Below are 20297 nucleotides of genomic sequence, written 5' to 3' on the forward strand. Positions count from 1 at the left end.
CATACTGATTACATGGGACGATATATACGCATGAAAGGTGCCGCATGGTTCATAAAAAACAAACAGCCTTTATATTGATGCTTTATGGACCCAATACTATGCACAGAGCCTGTATGTGAATCGCGCAAACTAAATTTTCGTTTGAGCCTACAGAACAATGATAGCACAGTTCACAGCATTACGCGAAAGCGTTTATATACACACTCAGGAGGACATTGTACACGGTACTCCCCTAAGCACTGTTTTCGCATGAGAAATGAAAACTGGGACGCAGCGTATAGTGACGACAGATAGCAACTCGTCATCTAAACGTAACTTGCAAAATCAATTGTCAGCTGCTCCAGCAAAAATGCAGACTGTTAGCGCCGCTTTGAGCGAAATATACACTTTTGATTTAAAAATGCAGCAAGCCTAGCGACACTCTCAAATAACTCTTTAAGCTTTTGGGAAATTAAGATGATAACCTCAATACGAGAGCGTTACCACTAACAGGCGCTCTGAAAAACGCAGGCTGAAACGGCTGAAACATGCGCGCTCAGTGTATGTCTGCCCCCGGCCCCCATGCCCCCGGCGCCCCGCCCCCTAGTCGTGTGCGCCACCTAACGGCATCCCAACATTAGTAAGACATGCCGTGCGCTTCCGTCAGATCACCTGTTCTTACACCGTGCTCCAAGCCACGCAACCCGATCTCGGGGGCCGCCATGTTGGATTTTCCGCTGGCTTGGCCGGGCTTGGTTTCCAGTGGCCCCCTCTATAGCCTTCAAGATTGGTAGAAACACGCTATCCTCCAGTCTCGGAGGCCATGCCCGCTCCTCCTTGGCCAACAAAACGTTCCAAAAAGCGCCACTTGATTTTTTTTTTCTGTCAGGTCAGCACTATCGTCGTAATCACTTAAGCGGAACCCCTTTTTATTTTTTAAGTTTCAGTTGCAGTTTTGCACGTGGTGCAAAACTGCAACCAAAACACCTGCACATGGTTTTGCACGTGGTGCAAAACCATGCGCAGGTGTGTCTCGGAGACATTGTTGTCACATCTTTGTGTGCGTTTGCACGGCTTCGCATTTTTGTGATCGGCACCACCTCCTGTGTCTTTGCGAGAGCCAAGTTGTGTGAAGAAACGTGGCTTGTTTCCTCGATCTTCATGGAAACGTGGCTTGTTTCTTTGATCTTCATGGCGATCTCGATCTCCGCCAATGGAGATCGCCAACGCGGTGATGCTCTTGCCAACTGGAGACGACGTCGCTCTTGCGCGAATCCAAGCAAATCTGAACTAATAATGCCCTGCCCTCCAAGGCAGGGCATTATTAGGGATTTTATTGCGATAGAAATTATATGGACACTCTAAGTGCATTTTTGCCATTGCCATCGTCGCCACCGTGAGGTTACGTATGAAGTCCAACAGCGGTAAAACTGTCGCCGCGCGCCGTACGCTGTGTGTGCGGGTGAAAGGTTGCGAGGGTGAGCCGGCAACCGCAGCACGCGAGAGGAAGGCGGCCGGAAGCGTGCGGACTCCGTTCGCTCGCAGGGCACGGGGAGGTGCGCTCTGCTCTTGCGGCTGCTGCCGACAGAACTGCCGCGCAGGCACCGTATCTTGAAAGCGATCTGCTATGTGGCCGAAGCTTGCGCCCGCGGGAGACTCATCTTCAGAGCGATCTGCGACGGGTACAAAGGGCATGCGCCGAGTGCCAGTAGCTTCGTATGCACTTTTTTTTTTTTTTCGGCATTCGCGTTGAAGCGAGACAATAGACAGCGCGAAGGTCAATTTCCCCGCTGCTACTGGCGTGCTTTCTCACTCCAGTGTTTTAACGAGTTGCCGCCGTCCTCGAGCGAGATGTGTTCATGTTTACCTCCATGCGCGTGACACCGTGCTCAATTAGTTAGTAAGCGAGTATTTACAACTTTATACAGCTGATAAAACTACTATCCTTACTTCGTACAGCTGTCTATTGATTTGCTATCGCAATCGATGCTTCGCCTTTTGGGCGAAACTGCGACATTTTTCTTAAGCCCGCTCTAAGACTCAAATTTTTTTTCTTGAAAGGGGGGGGGGGGGGGGGGTGCGCGAGTATTACGGGCTGTTCAAATTTTCGGACTACTTTACAGTCCCCGCGAAGTCCGGAAAGTCGGTCGGCTACTGTACATGCACCAGCCAACGGCCATTGCACGTTTCACCCATCCTGACACATGCATGTGTATTTGTGTTTGCGTGTCACCACTTCAATTAACCACCCTTCCCTGCCTGCAGGTGCACCTTTGTGCAACATGCTAGAGCAGGTGAAAAATTGCGCTGACATGTTTGTGGGCTCTGCTACCTGCTGCAATGGTTCAAAGTACCTCATGCACGCATGCAATTGTGCAGCAAGTTTGGGTAGTCTCTTCTTAAAACTCAAACCCCATTTTGCATATAGCACCTCCTGGCAGTGCATGTCTGATCATGGTATGTTTGTTGCTTATGGCTGGAACATGCTGGCTCCTTGTGTTCGTGTCTGTGAAACAAAACTTTGATGACAAAAAGCCATCTTGGGAATAGAAACAGGGTGGTGCAAGGCCAAAAAGCCAGTTGATGGCCATCGGTGGTGGTCAGCCAAAAAGGGCATCAGCCGACTGGTTGCCACACACTACTGTCACAGCAGTAACGTAGAGCTGATGTCACGGCTAGACAGGATACTAAAAACAAAACGCCACCAAACAACCACCACCAGCGATCAAATTTTTGTCACTGTGGATGGAGAAAGAAGCTGTGGAGCGAAAGAGGAAGAGTGCTGAAGGTGACCATCAATGTAGGGCAAATACGAGAGAAGAGAAAGTGGTTGCCTATCATGTGGTCCTAATAAGTAAGAGTCACAGAACTGCTCAAAGATAAATCAGCAGAGATCAGCTTGCCAAGATGGCTCTTTGCTCTTGCAGATGTTAGTCGTTGCAAATAGTGACAGAGGTCTCCTGAATTTACTTTTCTTCTTTAGCATGGAGAGACATGGAGAGCAGGCAAAGCACACTCATGTGGGAGTCCAAAACAACAGAGCAGTTCACAGGAAGTTGGACGCTTGAAGTGATTAAGAATGGTAGAACAAGGAATGTTGTTAAAGCCAACGTTTCAACAGGTGGACATGTCTTCATCAGGGCTGCAACTACTTTCCTTAGCAGTGCTTTTGTGTACACATAGCTCACTCTCACCCACCCTCAAGGAAGGAGAGTGAGCTATGCATACATAAAAACACTGCCAAGGAAAGCAGTTGCTGCCCTAGACAAAGTCAGCACTAAAATTAGAAATCAGTTGCTGCCCTGTGAAGACAAGTCCCCTTGTCGTAACAGTGGCTTCAGCGGCATTCCTTGTGCTACCACTGTTAATCACTTATGTGGGAGGAGCTCCTGAATTCTAATCTTGGAACTGACTACAGGAAGCGTACTGTAGAATATGGCACATTGTCCAGTTTCATGAGGAAAACTTCATGCTCTAATGCCATGCATAATAGTAAGAAAACTCCAAGCAGTGCCTGAACAATGTGATGCATCTTCACCCCATGCAAACAAGTCTGAACAATATGCAATGCCCACAAGTTTATCACATGAGAATTCCAACAAAATGAGAGAAATGCTACACCCAATAACAATAAGATTAAAATAGTAAGTTCCTTACAGGCTCCACATTGTTGAATGGTTGAAAGTATAGCCTTAGGGAAGTGAGCAACACCAAACCAGGATTGATCACCAGAGGCGATATTTTGTTAGCTTTCGTTTCCAGGACAATTCTCTCATACAAATCCTCCAGGCTGCACAGAGAAAAAGTAGATAGCTTGAAGGATATGAACTGCCTTGTGGGAAAGAGATAGCAGTTACACACACAAAAAAGTTTCCTATATCTGTTGAAAAACTTATCAGTTTAAAAGGCATGTACATAAGCAAGAACATTATGCGATGCTAATTCTAAATTTTTTTATCAATATCACTTACTTAACTCTGCCATAGTATGTTACAAAAATCTACAAGTCTTCAAGCTTCACCAAAACTGTTAAATTATGGGCACCTGATCTATAAAAAAATTGATCTGCAATGGCCCTCAAACAATGCAGCCTTTGTTGAACAAATCATGAGTACATCTATGTGCACATCTTGAGTGTGTGTGCGTGTGCGTGCACGTGCGTGCAAGCGCGTGAGCACACACACACATGCACGCACACATGTAGAGAGAGGCCCATGTGAGCAGCAGTTCCAGATATGAAAGCTGTTTCTTTAATGCATCTGGAAATTTATCAACCATATCTCCAAATCGCATCACAAGCATATTGATGGCCATGCCAATGAGCAAAGGTATTCCGAGGCTTTCAGACAAAATAACATAAAAGCATGAGCTAGTTTACAAAGAACATAGAAACAGCAAATCAAACAACACAAGACCACACAATAAAGAACAAGCAGACAGTTGAAGCTATGTAGTGTCAATTTGTCTTCTGCCCTGTGCGACTTGGTAATAGACCGATCCCACCGACCGATCTGCGCATGCGCTGGTTTTCCGGAAGTAGCACTGCCACCATCTTGGTTGTAGTCAACTGGTCAACCACACCACTGCAGTTCCCCCTCGTTGAGTACTGCGCACAAGCTTCCCAGACATCTCTGCAACTCCACCACCGAGAAAAATTCGTCATGTATTTTAAGAAATTACATCGGCTGCTCATAGCAGCATGCGAGGCGAATGTTGAAAAGTGCCTGCTGCTCTTTCATTTCGATTGTTACCTGCTGATTACGCGTTTAGTATCGTATTTGTTCGAGTATGTAGTACATGCCGATGTATGCGGTCGTTTTGCGTTACTATTTTCGCACACGTGCATCTCGGTGACGTTGGAGACAGGTTTGAAATGCGGAGCTCAAACTTTCTTGCCCTAATGATGCTTACTTGCATGGGTTTCGCGCACGGCTTGCAGACTTCAGTAACAGCGTTATCTAGAAGGTAAGCTAGGCGGCGTTTTTAACAGCGGAGCTGTTTAAGCCAGCCGTTAGTCCGTCCGTCACGGACAAAAAATGTGGGCCGATCCTGCCAAAGCATGGTTGGGGCTACTTAAGCTTAGTCCGATTATCGATTAGCTATTGATTGGCTATCGAAGACTATCAATAATCAATGAATTCTTGAAAATGCTGGGGATGCCTTGGTAGTGCTTAAGCTAGCCGAAATACGTGGCCAATACCTTGTGATAGCCAATCGATAGCTAATCAATAGCTAATTGATAATTGATCAATAATAAATAAATTCCGGAAAATGTTGGGGATGACTTGGTAGTACTTAGCCTAGCCCAAATATGTGGCCAATACCTTGCGATAGCCAATCAATAGCCAATCAATAGCTAATTGATAATCGATCAATAATCAATAAATTCCAGAAAATGCTGGTGATGACTTAGCCTAGCTCAAAAGCCAGGACTAGCTAGGTGCCCATCAGCTCTGCTGTCTCTTTAGCATTGTGCCTCCACTGCAAGCTATGCTAATTTTTTATTTGCATTCAAGCGAATGGTACGCTTGCTGCTTCGAAAACCCCGCCTGCATGGCGTGAGGCGAGAGTCCCATTATTTGCGTGCATGAATACGCGCTGCTCTCCATTATGAGCAGCCGCGATATACTTTCATCAGTGATTCTTTCTTTTCGATTAAGCCGTTTAAGACAGTATCATCGCTGTCGCTGCTAGCGATGACAGAGACTCTCTTGCTCATGTTTGAGTGGCACAGTTAGCTCCCGGGAACTTGAGGCTGGCAGGTGAAAATAAAAAAAAAGAAAGCCATGTGTTTCAGTCTTATAACACTCTATTTATTTATTTATTTATTTATTTATTTATTTATTTATTCATTTATTTATTTATTTATTTATTTATTTATTCATTTATTCATTCATTCATTTATTTATTTATTTATAATACCCTCAGGGCATTACAGGGCAGTACCAAAATGGCATTACAGGGGGGAGTTGGTTTTGATTGTAAAAAATTTGAACATAGACAGCAGTAAATGTACATATTATTTCAAATATAAAAGAGGCTCATAAACAAAAAAACGTTAAATTAAAATTAAATTAAGGGGTTTTACATGCTAAAACCACAATCTTATTATGAGGCATGCCGAAGTGGGGAACTCTGGAATAATTTGGACCATCTGGGGTTCTTTAACATGCACCTAAATCTAAGTACACGGGTGTTTTCGCATTTCACCCCCTATCGAAATGCGACCGCTATTTGTCCCCGTGTTTCTTCTCGCACTTTGTATTACCAGTACCACCTATTAATCCGTTGGATCAACGTCTCTCAAAGTTTTCGCTCTTTAGGAAACACAAAGAATCTGAAGCCTTTGTCCCTTGTGCTGTTGTTGTAGCACCCAGGAACGCAGCAGGTGAATCCTCCCATCGCACGTTGGCTCCACACAAACCATAAAAATTGCCAAAAATAGTTCAGAAACAGGACGCACAGGGACTCGGGGCGGCTGGAGCGGCCGTAATACTACAAGTACCAGCATGCACCGCGGCAGCGGTGGCATCATGAAACTGGTCAATGGGATCAGTCTATTCGTGGTTAAAAAGAAAACGTTTTTACAACAGCGAGAAATGCACTATGCCCTTACCACAGAGGAAGATGGACAGGAGCGCCAACTTGCCTCAACTATTACAATGTATTTGGCACGGCCAACTAATGCCTGGCGATGCACCGCGCCCTGTTCTCTACAGTGATCTTTTTCATTGCTTACCATTACTTGACTTACTTTCTCTGCTAGCTGTTAGCAATAAACGCACCTACTGCTGTACTGACAAGGCAGCGAAAAAATGACTTGCACATGAGGACAAATAATGCCCTCGTGAAATGCGTGTTACTGAAGTGCCTCAGCTAGTTATATGCAACTGGAAGAGGGCACTATAGGTCTACTGCTACGTTAAGAGCTGGCAGTATTCTCAGCACTGCAAGAGAACAGGTACCACACAGCGTGGCTGTTGCTAGAATTAATTAATAACAAGTTTCAATGCCATCTATGTGTTGCTCCACAAAGCTTGAATTAGCAGGAAACAAGTTAGACTGCTTTATCTGGCGAGCTGGCACTCCTGTCTCTCTCATGGTGTTTTCCACTAGTCGAACTGGAACAGCCGTCGAAATCCTAAAACAAGCGCTCTGATTTTATCAGTTTGAATCTGCCAGCGAAGAGCAAAAATGCTTCGTGGGAGGTCACACCAGAAGTTGTTGCGCACATTTCATACAAACCAGTTCCGGAAACAGTGCCTGACTTCCAGTCTGTACATTTTTGCATACCAATTTTAGATGATGGCCGGTTTGCATACGATTATGCACATATTTGCGTACCAATTTTACATGAAGACAGATTTCCGCACAATCTGCATAATGATTTTACATGCTTCTTGACCTATTTCCGCCCCAATCCACACCTCAACAGCGGAGCACGTGAGAGCGATCTGAGACAAAACACTGCGATCCGAAATACCTAGCGGAAAACGTAAATCTGCTCCAGATCGAGCAGTGGAAACCGGATGCATTGCAGTGAAGCAAAAAACCCTGCTTAAGATAGACTAGTGGAAAATACTATTACTCAGTGGCTTTGACTGCACTGCGTTATTTGTTTTTGCCCTTATTTATTATCACAGCGCCCTTGGGGACCAGGCAATTTTTTTTTTTTATATGACTATGAGGATGCAGACAGAGCGTGTAAACAATTTCCGCCTGTACCTTTGGGTTGGCGTGCCTTCAGCCTCAGCCACACTCTCATGCAACTCCAAACGTGGACCACACTGCCCTATGTTTTCCAACTGCTCCATATCTCCAAAGAAACTAAATTTTATAGATATTCACCAGCTTCGGTCAAAGGAAATTCTTGATTGCCAAGACAAAACCATTGCAGCAATCTACATAGAGAAAAGAAAAATGCAATATATGTATTGCAGCATTAGTACATGACATGCACAGCTGCAGAGCTCACAGTACAATTTCTATCATGTTTTTAAAGGGTAAATATTAATGTTCATTGATAAATATCAATGTTTACTCTTTACTTTCCATTTATAAAAATCAAAAGATTTGCTCTTCCAGCAACTACACCTATGTAAATCAGTATACTTCCCTTAGCATGTACTTTACATGTTTCTTGTTAAGTACTATGTATGCAGATAATACTGCTAAAATTCAAGTGCGGCGCTGTGTCATATTTGCATGAGTATAATGTGACCTTTTCTACTACATATAATTCCAGCTTCACAGAGCAGCTGGCTTCAGTCATAAATTATGATGGACTGTGATAAATATCAGTTACATTTGTGTTTAAAGGCACTTCAGACGCCACTGAATAAAATTCAAGGTAGTAGGATGACACTGAGTGAGTTCTCGTAAATAGAGTAATTAAATCTCTATTTAATCTACAATCAGTCATGCTAGATTTTTTCATAAGACCTTATTCACCAGTTCAAAGCCCATACACAAGTTAATTACTGGTTACAGGCATTATGAGGAAGGAAAAACTGTTCCTTCATAACTGCTCATGGAACACGCCCATCGATCAACCCGTAAAACATGGTAGTGTCTTCAATGAAGTGGACATGTGTAGCAACACTCTGCACATTGAAGTTAAATTGAGCCACCTAAGGTAAGCAGAGGGTTCAATTCACCTACAACTTAATGTCAGTGGTTTTTTACTTGCCACTGCTGTACAAAACTGTTAAAAGCAAATCACATACACAAATGTGTACACCATGACTAAAGAGTGTGGTGACCATGGTGAATTTGTGACCATGCTCCGTTTTTTTTTTTTTTTCCCCCTTTCAATTTTGTGCTTCATGCAACAAGCTTAAAGGGATACGGACACGAAATCTGAAAATTTTACAAAAATGCTGAAAATGAATCCTCAGTGTGTGATTACACCGAAAAGAAGTACAGTGTAGACAGCTTATAACGCAAGTCGCCGAAGTCGCGAATATCCGCACTATAAGCGGTACCGCACTATAACCAAAGCAACAATTTTCAAGGCCCGCAGATATGCAAAACATGTGCACCGAGCCACCACATAATTGCTTTTCAAGGTGGTTTTTATTGTCTACTGTTATGTTATGAACTTGAAAAACAATTTTTAAAATTTAAATACCACGGTTAGATACCAAAAGCTGCGTCTCCATCTCCTCATGTTTGCTATGGTAAAAACTGCATGTCATTGCTTAAACGCATAGATGAAGATGGAACTACATGTAGTATATTGCCATGTTGCTGCCGCGTTCAGTATTTTGACGCGATCTCAGCGATTTCGAAACACACTTTAAGGTTGCTTTCAGCTGTCTGGAACAACACAGAGGGGGTCTAGATCAATTTATTTCCAAATTTCTCGAAAGCAGATTACAAGAATATGAGTAAATCCACTTCTTTCCAGTTACACATGCACCATACTTCAACCCAGAATGAATTTTTTGCGTAATCACTTCCGAGTGAATTTCGAAAAAAAGTTGAAGACAATATGTAATGTATTGTACAAGGGGTCTCGGGAGGATAAATACTTGCTTAGCCCTAGATGTGTATACTATGCAAGCAACAAAAATCTACCCTAAACGAAAAAAAAAAACACATATCTGAGAATTACCATGGAATCATGTTCTGGTGGTGACAGCGTTGATGCCCTTGAGAGCTGAGGGTTTAGAAACAAATGCAGAAAGAAATGAGAGGCAATATAAGATTACACGCCAAAGTGCCATGTCTAAGCATTTATTTATAGCAATTAATCTGATTTCATCAGGCAATACTAACTAGAAGACTAATACGCTACCAAACAGATGCATGGCATATTGGAAATGCCTAGGAGTTAAAATGGCTATCAGGTGACATTTCAAAAAAGATATATCAACAAACAGTACATGATTCATGACTATGAAAGCACAAAAGTATGCAAGATGTCTGCAGAACACAGGACGAGTGCTTACTATAAAGTGAAAGGATTTATAAGAAATATGCACATATATTGTATACTGGTTATTTATTATAACAGCAACAGACTTATTAATCTCTTGCGGTAGATACCACAATTCTGTTGCATTAGCTAGATTGCTTGCATAGGCAGACACTACTCGCAAAACAAGTTGCAATTAGTTAATTTTAAAATACCCTAATTAACCTTGTAATTAATCTCTTTAGAGCACATATCCCAATCTGCAGAATTGAAGACGAGCAGTAGCAAAATAATATCCATTTAGCAGAAATCCAGTGCTTAGCACCCGTTTCAAGAAATATGTCCTCAATATCTGTGGCAAAATGCAAATGCACTGATGTTCCAGTTCACACTTATCACCATTTTAGAATGCTGGTAAGTGTCGCCTTAGTGTATGACTGTCATTGAGTGAGAACATGAACCTAAACCAACTTGCCCAGTTCACTATTTTGGTAATAAATGGCAGCAAGGCTGTATAAAGATTCAAGGAAATGCTTACAGGCTGTTTATATGTTGGGATATCTAAATCTTGGATTGATGCTAAGCCAGACAGACAAAATGCAAGTTACAACCCTCTCCCAAATCTCCACAAAGCATAAAATAATCATTACAAGAAAAATACTAAGCCACGAGGTTTGGTGAAGGTAAAAAGAGAGATCGAGTGAATGCTACTCTCATACCAAAGCCTTCTTTAATATTTACTTTTTTTTCTTGTCTTTTCTTTTTATTTCTTCCTTCATTACGTTTTGTGGGGTCTCACATGTGCTCTTGGGACAAAGGAACAACAACGCAGTAGTGCAGACAATCAAAAGGGCATTTATTGCACCTTTCATACACTAATACATACCAGCCGAATTGCTACCAATAGAACATTCACACGGGCGCGCGACAAATCAAGGAAGTCCGACTCACCGCGACCCGATAGCGAGCGAATATGTTCGCCCCATGCTATGACACCATCGCCTAGTCGTTCACGTGTACAGTCACGCTAACGATGGCGCGCTCGAACGATCCGTGTTCGTCCATACCGGTGTCCTGCTCTAAGCCTCGCGCGACGGTCGCGCGAAGCGGGCCGGCGCACGCGCGAAGCGTTCGTGCGTGTTGGTCGCCGATCCCCAGCCAAAGAGAGAGCGCCTCCGACCTTTTTCTCCCAAGTGACCCCACCGTTAGCATCGCGACACTAGCGCCATCTCTCGCAACGCGCCGCAACCACCGCCGGGCTTAGCCACGCAGAGAAGCCGGACTACAGGAGACATGCGGGGAAAACAACATCAGGGGACGCGTGAGAGTCGCGCATCCCCACATCCCCCCAACCTTAAGTCACTACACATACGCCGGCGAAACATGTCACAAGGCCTATCAAGGCGCGCGTCGCGAACAAAAGTTAGTACATGCGACAGTGGCGCCGCCGAGTAAATGTCCACGCGTTATCCACAACGTGCGAGCCGACATTGACTCTGGGGTTCACCGCTGGTGTCCGTTGGTCACAGCACCACGTCTGCAGATTCGATGGCACGACTCCAGCCCAGGACTCCGGAAACGGCGACGCAGAAGTCCGCACAAACAAGCGTCGCTCGCGCCCTGCTGACGAGAGCCGCAGTAGCCGTTGGTGACTGCCGGCTCTTTTCCCAGCCGCCGAGGGTTGCGAGCCGGACATTGGCGGCCGCCGAAGTCGCTGCGCCGAATTGACCACAGGCATCTCCAAAGCCTGGGGTAGCTCGATTGTAGTCCGGGGCAGCAGCGCTGACGATGTGCAGGTGACAGCAAACCACGGGTGACTCCGCTCACGCTGCGTACACTCAACGCACTCGACAAATACTAAAGTAGTGCAAGGGAGAGGAATTCGGCATACGCATCGCCCACGTGGTACGATGTTCAATTCGGCTAGCAAAATTTCGGACGGCATTTCAGATGCTAAGTTCACGTGAACAAAGCTTGCTTTCTTGAGTCGAACGAGTAATTTCAATTCGTGCGAGGCGAACTAATGAGGGAAGTAATGTGCGACATCTCAATACCACGGTCCACCAGGTTGTGTCCCTCAACGTGCGACAGGCGGCTTTGTTAAGCCTTAGGCCTAATGCGTCGCTACTTTGACAACAACCGGCATCCAAAAAAAAAAAAAGCAACACCCAAAATGGGCACAAGAACAGGCAGCGGCGAGGAGACGTTAGCTCTGTGAGGTGGTCCTACTCCGCTCAGTTGACGGCGCCCACCGTCCCAGACGGTGTCGGAGCGCCCGGTGCCAGGCTGCAATACCAGTCAGCCCGTAGCGGCACCCGTGGCCCGCGGCCACCCGGCTCCCTGAGCCTCGACTTCCGAAGTCAAAGATATAGAAGAAGCTATTTACATAAGAAATTCGGACCACCCACGAGGCTTCCGTACTCACTCGCTTCAGGCTTGCCAATGCTCCGCGGGCTCTAGGCCTCGCTCTCCCAGGATGCAGACCACGTGGCTCTCGTACCGACGAGTGTACTTCAAAACACTCGCGAAAAGGCTTAGCATGTTGAAAAGTTCAAACACGCTACAGCAACCGTCGCCTCGCTCAAGAAAGCACACCGCCGACACTAGCGATCAAAATCCACGCTAGGACTACGCTTCGGTTGAAACATCTCGAACCGAGCAAAGCTGTTAAAATTATCGTCCGATGCCCCAAGAGGTCCACGTTGGGCAGCCAGATGTGGGGTCTCACATGTGCTCTTGGGACAAAGGAACAACAACGCAGTAGTGCAGACAATCAAAAGGGCATTTATTGCACCTTTCATACACTAATACATACCAGCCGAATTGCTACCAATAGAACATTCACACGGGCGCGCGACAAATCAAGGAAGTCCGACTCACCGCGACCCGATAGCGAGCGAATATGTTCGCCCCATGCTATGACACCATCGCCTAGTCGTTCACGTGTACAGTCACGCTAACGATGGCGCGCTCGAACGATCCGTGTTCGTCCATACCGGTGTCCTGCTCTAAGCCTCGCGCGACGGTCGCGCGAAGCGGGCCGGCGCACGCGCGAAGCGTTCGTGCGTGTTGGTCGCCGATCCCCAGCCAAAGAGAGAGCGCCTCCGACCTTTTTCTCCCAAGTGACCCCACCGTTAGCATCGCGACACTAGCGCCATCTCTCGCAACGCGCCGCAACCACCGCCGGGCTTAGCCACGCAGAGAAGCCGGACTACAGGAGACATGCGGGGAAAACAACATCAGGGGACGCGTGAGAGTCGCGCATCCCCACAGTTTTCACTAATTTCCTTCATGTTCAAGCTGTTTCCTTGCTCTGAAATGTTACAGCTCACTCAAGCTCTTTCTTGCATATTCTTTCTACAATTTTTATTTATTTGATGTCCATCTTGTTTTCTTCTCTACAAGATTTTACCTGAATGTTAGACCACTTGCCCATGTGAAACTTGCAACAAATAGGGTCCCAGAGGTTTCATAAGCAAATGTGTAACATCTGAAGCCTTACCTGGGAAATGTGCATGAGGCATTCATCGATGCTTCCATATATCAGCGAGAACAAGAAGGACACCTTTTCCTGAAACAGTTCAAATCTTCAATGCCTAGTGCACCCCTGACACATACAGTGTGCAGTTTTAATGATTCAACGGCAAAAAGAGAGAAAGTGAAAGCAAGGGGAGGAGGGAACAGTGTGGGAAGAAGAGCACTGTACAGATAACTATAATATAGAAAGGAAAGCTAAAGACTATGAGAGTGAAATGGAGAAATTTGCTTCACATTAAAGAGTTAAGGGACACGCCATTATTAAGACACACCTGTTATATGATGACATGCATGCTTCTTGTAGTCAAGAAGTATCCATTCACTCAAGTTATACAGTGGACTCCATTTTTACTCCCAGAACTTTAAAAATTAATTTGAGGGTTTTACATGCCAAAACCATGATCTGATTATGAGGGACGCCGTAGTGGGAGACATCGGATTAACACTGACCACCTGGGGTTCTTTAAAGTGCACCCAATGCACAGCACACAGCCATTTTTGCCTTTTGCCCCCATTGAAATGTGGCGTCTGTGGCTGGGATTGGTTCCCGCGACCTCAGTGCTTAGCAGCGCAATGCCCTAGCCACTAAGCCACAATGATGGGTTCCAACAGCTTTAAAAGCAGATTTTGCATTTACCGCATCTTTGTTCTTGCTCAAATTATACAAGATCAGATTTTTCTTGGTCCACATCATTCATAAAACACTTTGCCATCATTTTTTCTGTGGTTTCTTAATACTTAGTTACCAAGAGGCACTGAAACCACTCATCTCTGCAGCAGCTCACTTCTATGGCAAGGTGCATACATAAATGTGCTTTAAGTTGGTCTGCAGACAAACCAGGCAAGTAAAGGTGCCAGGTATCTTACAGAAAGATGCAGACTGAAAAATGCGATCTTGCTGCAAAATTTTACCAATAACAAAGCGACGGCAATCGCAAAATTTTCTTTCAATATTACCTCTTCCCCTCCCCCCAAAGAAAATTAAAAAATTCATGTCATTGTACTAGCGCTTAATGCCCCAGATGACCTCCATAGCTATTAGTAGTACATAAACAGAGCCTGCTCGAGCATACTGATCATTGTGACCAAATCTTGTGCGGCAAGATCTTGTCCTACACCCCTTGCTGCCCACACAACTGCAACAGATTAGTGTTCACTGCATGCATTACACTGCTTAAATATATGTCAGGCTGGTGAGTAACATGTGGCAAATTCAAATCCTGGTGCCAACATCTGTGAGGCCTGTTTTCTAGTAATGTGTCTTTAGAAAGCTTGTAAGAGAGAATGCATCCTAACAGACATTATTGTGGTTAACATTTTTGCAGTCAGCCATGACTACACTCCCAACTACACTCTAAATATGAGAGCAGTAAGTACAGTTAAACCTGGATATAACGAAATTGACAAATTCCCGAGAAACTTCGTTTTAAAGAGGATTTCGTTAAATGCAGGTTGGGCACAAAAATTCCAAAAAGAAACGCTTATAAGTAAGCAAAAGGGTAACAGATGGCAGAGCTCACCCAAAACATTTGGCAGTAAAAAACTGCGTGATTTTGCTTTTTTTTTTTTCCTTCGGCAACATCAACTCGAAAAAGAGAGTGCCGGCTTGGCGGGCTAGGCCTGCTGCAGCAAGCAGCGGGATCAGGTTTGAATGAAGAGAGGGAGAAAGGTCACGCCCGCGGCGGCAAGATCGCCGGGTCGAGGGATGCAGGCCCGACTCGCAGTAGCCGTGCATTCGAGCGCGCCTAGCGCCATGCCGCCGCTTTGCATTCCGTCGTGGCGGAGAAGGTGCTTCCGGTTGCTGCTCGCGCAAAAATGACAAAATTTGGGGCGATATCTCTAGGTTGTCGGCGGGAAAAATTCGTTATTTCGAGGGGGTCTCCCGTTGCCACTTCATTACGTAGTGGTCTCAAATACATGTGCTTCTATGGAGTAATGGTGGGGAATAGAAAAACTTTGTTATATCCAGGAATTCGTTATATGGAGGTTCGTTATAAGCAGGTTTAACTGTAGTACAGATGTTTATGGTGGCGTTATTATGTAATAACTGAGCAAGTGAATTTACTACATTCATATGGAATTTCACAACCTCTACAATATTTTGTATTTATGAAGAGAAACAACAGCATAAAACAGTTGTAATCCAGGATAGAAGTGATACTTTACATAAGCCATACATATACCTTATGCATCACAAATTTGATATTGTGATATTACAACTGTGGACTAAATATGCAAGATGAAACTAGGTAACTAGTTATTTAATTACTATCAAATTCTAGAACAGTGACACTGTTTAATAACTATTCAATATGAGAAAATAATTTTGTACAGCCATTCTTGTTTCAAATGCCGTGTGGTAAAAATTTGTTTTCTTCGACATATCTTCATAAAAATGTATTATGCGGAAGGCGTGCAATCAAACAAAAAAGTGTACAGTATCAAAGTATGAAGTAAAAATGCCTATGCCAAATTCCACTCGTCGATTGTGAACAATTTTTTGTTCTCTACTTGAGGAAATACACACTTGTTTCATTGATTAGATGTAGCATTGTAAGTTTTTTTGACAAATTCAATTTAGACAGCATATATTCTACTGATGAAACATGTGCTTCTGCACCTAATAAACCAATCAGATATGCATTGTCATCAATGCAGCAGAAAATAGTTGTTCTAAATTAAGCAGCTGAATTAACTATGTTATTCCCACAGTGCTTAAATTTACTATGGTATACATAAAATGAATAACCACTTTTCATGGCAAAACATTTTGAGTGCTTAAATTAGAAGCAAACCATGCAGCTTGGGTAGTCATAACTCAGTTAGATGAAAACTAACTGCTTAGAAATCACTAACAAAATCTGTCTCGGCTAAAACATGAAAGCGAGACAAGTGGCTAAGCATGTTAACAGTAAGTGAATAGTGCTGCTTGCAGTCATTTAGCCACAGCTTCCAACCAGGTTTTGTTACAGCCAAAAGCTCGCTGCAAGCATAATAACAAGGCACCATACAAAAAAAAATTTACCATACCCTTTTGAACACATAAGGTTTAATAAAGTTTCCTCCCAGCATTTCCACCACTTGGTCATTTTGAAGATTCATAACGCTATTCTTGCTGTATAGCCTGTTAACATAAAAATGTATAAGGCATGTCAGTGGCACACCCTAAGCATTAGGTACAGATGAAAAAATGAAATCCCTGGGAAAAATCTTAAGTATGACTTACTTGGAGAGCAGAGGACCTGTCCATTTCTTCACAATACTGAATTCATTTAGTGGAAACTGAAAACAACAGCAAGTTTATTTTGCTTGAAAATATGTTCATGCTTAAATACAAACACAAAGTAAGGTTATCATATATGCTGAAGAAAGGAAAACTCGACAATAGTGAAAGGCTAACAGAGCTGGCTTCTTTCGTTGAACTATTTTTCTGTTACCTCCCATGCTCGATTCAGGTGATGCTGCTTCTAGCTCTCTATTTAGACAACAGCACAGTGCACGAACTGTAGGCCTACAACCTTGCCGATAAATATCTTTGAAGGACGCAATCAGTGCTTTACCCTTTTGCAGACCAACAATTTTTGAAGTCCCATTGCACTTTCACATTTTCTAGTCCCACTTACCTACACTAACAGCATTATTAACTACAGACTTCCTGCTTAGAGGGGCAGAGCCCCTCTAATGGTGACTGGTATGGCATTATTGAAGGCGAGTTTACTCATTCCAGCATTACCACTGGGCAACAGCATCATCCTTCTTAGCTTCCGAGTTCTTGTAATAACTCATGAATTGAACTAAACATAACATTTGTTGGTCTTCGTCAACCTTCTGCAACAGTATAATAATATTTACATTGTGTGAACAGAACTTGTGCCACTCATACCTGGAAAAAGTTTACAGGTGGAGGTACCATGTCAGAACACTTTTTTTTTTATTCTAGGGTTTTACGTACTAAAACCACAATCTAACTATGAGGCACACCATAGTGGGGGACTTCAGATTAATTTCGAGCAGCTGGGGTTCTTGTTAACGCGCACCCATGCACAGTACAAGGACGTTTTTACATATCGCCCCCATCGAAATGCAGCCACCGTGGCCAGGATTTGATCCTGCAACCTCGTGCTTAGAAGCGCAATGCCAAAGCCACTAAGCAACCACGGCAGGTAACACTAATTTCCTTATGGCCTTGGTGCACGTCAGTGCACTGTGCTATTAACAAAGTAGACAGGCTTCATTCAAGTAAGTGTTGCAAATAAGTTTTATAGTTTGTGTTTTCCTATGTACTTTTTAACCACTTGTACTATATTGTAACATCAGTTCATACCTGTGCTTATTGAAAAATTCACTTTATCTAATTCTGATGGGAGGCTCTCCCACAGTTTTTATTTTGGACCACCTGAAAATGTATCACCTTGATATATGTATTGATGATTATGAAAGCAATTATGATGAGTGCAATTATGTTATAAGCAGAAAGTGAAGGAAAGTGAAAATAAAGCCCGAAAGTCAAGGCAATGGGTAAATTCAGTGTTTCTCATGGCTCCTGTGGCCTGCTGAAACTATGCATACCACATAGCAATGCAGCAGCCCACATGTCATGTCCTGTGAAAGCTGTCGCTCCAATACATGCACACACTTTGTTGTCAGTAGCTACATGATGTAGAACAACAGCCTTAGTGAAAAGCAAATTTAACGTATGATTAAAAAAAATCTAGCTAAATTACTTGCTGTTAAGCTAAATCTAAATAAGCTATGCCTTAAACTTGCAATTGCTTATGGATATTAATCATTTGCACTTTTTCAGCCACATATATGGAGGTCAATATGGTACTTACTTAACAAGTGCATGGAGCAAAATTAAGGAGTAGACCTATTTAGAGCACTTTTGTGTAGTTTAATAGTGTTATTTGCAACAACGAAGAAAGAAAAAAACTAATGAATTACTCAGCTACAACTGCAGCTGGGCATGCAGTTCAAAATAATCAACACAATAAATGCACTGTTTTTGTCAAGTATACAAAAGCAATATCCCATACTTGCATTGTTAAAGCTAGCAATAAGCAGCGATTTACCAAGCCACTGAAACTAGCTCAGTAAAGAAAAAAATGCCCCCGTACCTTAAGTATTGGATGGTTTATGTCTTCAGGTACAAAAAGAATGGACTTTGAGCACACTTTGAGCCGTCCCTTTTGTCTCCTGCAATAAAGATTTTGGGCAAGACAAAAATGCTGATAAGCAGACAAAAAGAACCTCTCAGTATATTCCTCACCTTCTTTGTGCTTCTGCCTCTTTCACATTATCAGGATAAAGGTACACACCGTAATCCTTGAAGTAAATTTCCCCGGGCTCCAAGAGTAGGAGAGAAAATCTGCCAGAAGATGGGCAGCATTAAGTACACTCATGGGTGCCATCAATAAACATACACGATGATGCAACTTGTAGTCATGCACTCTTCTATAAATTTTGCAGGTGAAAAAAAGCAGGAGAAATGAGACTGAAAGAAGACAATGACATGGGTACCGGCACACAAGTGCACAGCTTACAGCAGGTGCACAATAAATACATTTGAAAAAAACTTCAAGAACCGTGAAAATGTGCAAAAGCAAGACAAAGGCAAGCAAAACATGTAGTAGTCTGCAGTGTTTACCATTAATGTAGGCGACCTCTCTTTTTCAGAACATTATTGGGACCCCATAACTCTAGTCTCCCTTCTTCCAGATAGCAGTAATTGAGAATTTATTGTGCGATTTTCTTGACACACTCTCACAAGCTAACAACTTTTCAATTCAGAAGTTCAGCATGAAGTCAGCAGCTGCTGCACACCATGCTACATAGGCATGTTTACAGGGCAAAACATGCATTTATGATGCAGGTATTCGTACAACTGCCGGTTTGAACAATGTAGGAATGCCAGCCCCACTCAGCTGTCCACACAGTAATCGAAGCGAGGCAAAAATAAACTTGACATGGTAAAAGACCAATCTTTGGTGCTGCACACAATTTTTAAGAATTGCTTGCCGCAGATAGCACAACCATGTCACTTCAGCTGAATCACTGGAAGAGGTGGACTATACGTTCACAACAAATATTGCTTGCAATTAGTTAATTAACAATGATTTGTTAATTAGCTTTATAATTATATGCCTCAGGGACATTGCAACTGGGTATATGAAGGCAGCTATTGGAATCAGCTAGCGCAAGGCAGGCGTAATTGGAGATCGCAGGGAGAGGCCTTCGTCCTGCAGTGGACATAAATATAGGCTGATGATGACGATTACATGAAGGCAGTAAGTGATTGAGGCATGTTCATTTAGTAAAATTCCTGAGACTAGCAGAAGTTTCACAGTAACCGTTTTCAATATATGCCACAAAATACATTGGTCTTGCATATAGTTTTGTTTAGCGCTGCTTAAAGCTTTATTTGTGAAAATAATACACAGAATGTCTATGCATTTCAGCACATCTTGCGAATCTCTGAAGTAGTTGTCGTTTTAGGGTTCCTAGCAAAACTATATGGTTCGTGTACTGGCTGTATTCAATTTTAGAATTGCAGCATGTGCCTAAAGTAACTAAATATACAGTTTATTTATATATTTATATTCAATACTGCTGCTCTCATTCGGGAGCATGGCAGATGGGCAATACAGGTTTGCAAAGTAAATAATTGAAACAATAAAGAAAGAAAAGCAAGCATAATTAGTTACACAATGTGAAAGGAACAAAAACAGTTGACGAATGAAGCTAGGCAGGAATAACAAGAAAACCACAAAGTCAAACCTAAACATATACCAAGGCTTGACAGAAATAATAAATGCATTAGTTACCACAAGTAAATTATCGCGTAAAAGAAGGTGAACGCAAA

The 20297-nt window shown here is 43.3% G+C and overlaps 1 protein-coding gene across 1 annotated transcript in view; it reads right to left on the reverse strand.

Moving 5' to 3' along the window:
- The window catches only part of LOC119436086 (protein FAN), a 136980-nt gene that overhangs the window by 108430 nt on the left and 8253 nt on the right, over positions 1-20297 (reverse strand). The window contains exons 2-9 of the mRNA XM_037702829.2: positions 18705-18803; positions 18553-18631; positions 16662-16717; positions 16466-16559; positions 13401-13469; positions 9596-9640; positions 7828-7880; positions 3637-3769 (exon numbers count right to left, since the gene is read on the reverse strand). Of these exons, the coding sequence (XP_037558757.1) occupies positions 3637-3769; positions 7828-7880; positions 9596-9640; positions 13401-13469; positions 16466-16559; positions 16662-16717; positions 18553-18631; positions 18705-18803 (628 nt within the window). The remainder of the gene's footprint in view (positions 1-3636; positions 3770-7827; positions 7881-9595; positions 9641-13400; positions 13470-16465; positions 16560-16661; positions 16718-18552; positions 18632-18704; positions 18804-20297) is intronic.

The sequence above is a fragment of the Dermacentor silvarum genome, chromosome 1, assembly GCF_013339745.2.
Source record: "Dermacentor silvarum isolate Dsil-2018 chromosome 1, BIME_Dsil_1.4, whole genome shotgun sequence".
NCBI lineage: Eukaryota > Metazoa > Arthropoda > Arachnida > Ixodida > Ixodidae > Dermacentor > Dermacentor silvarum.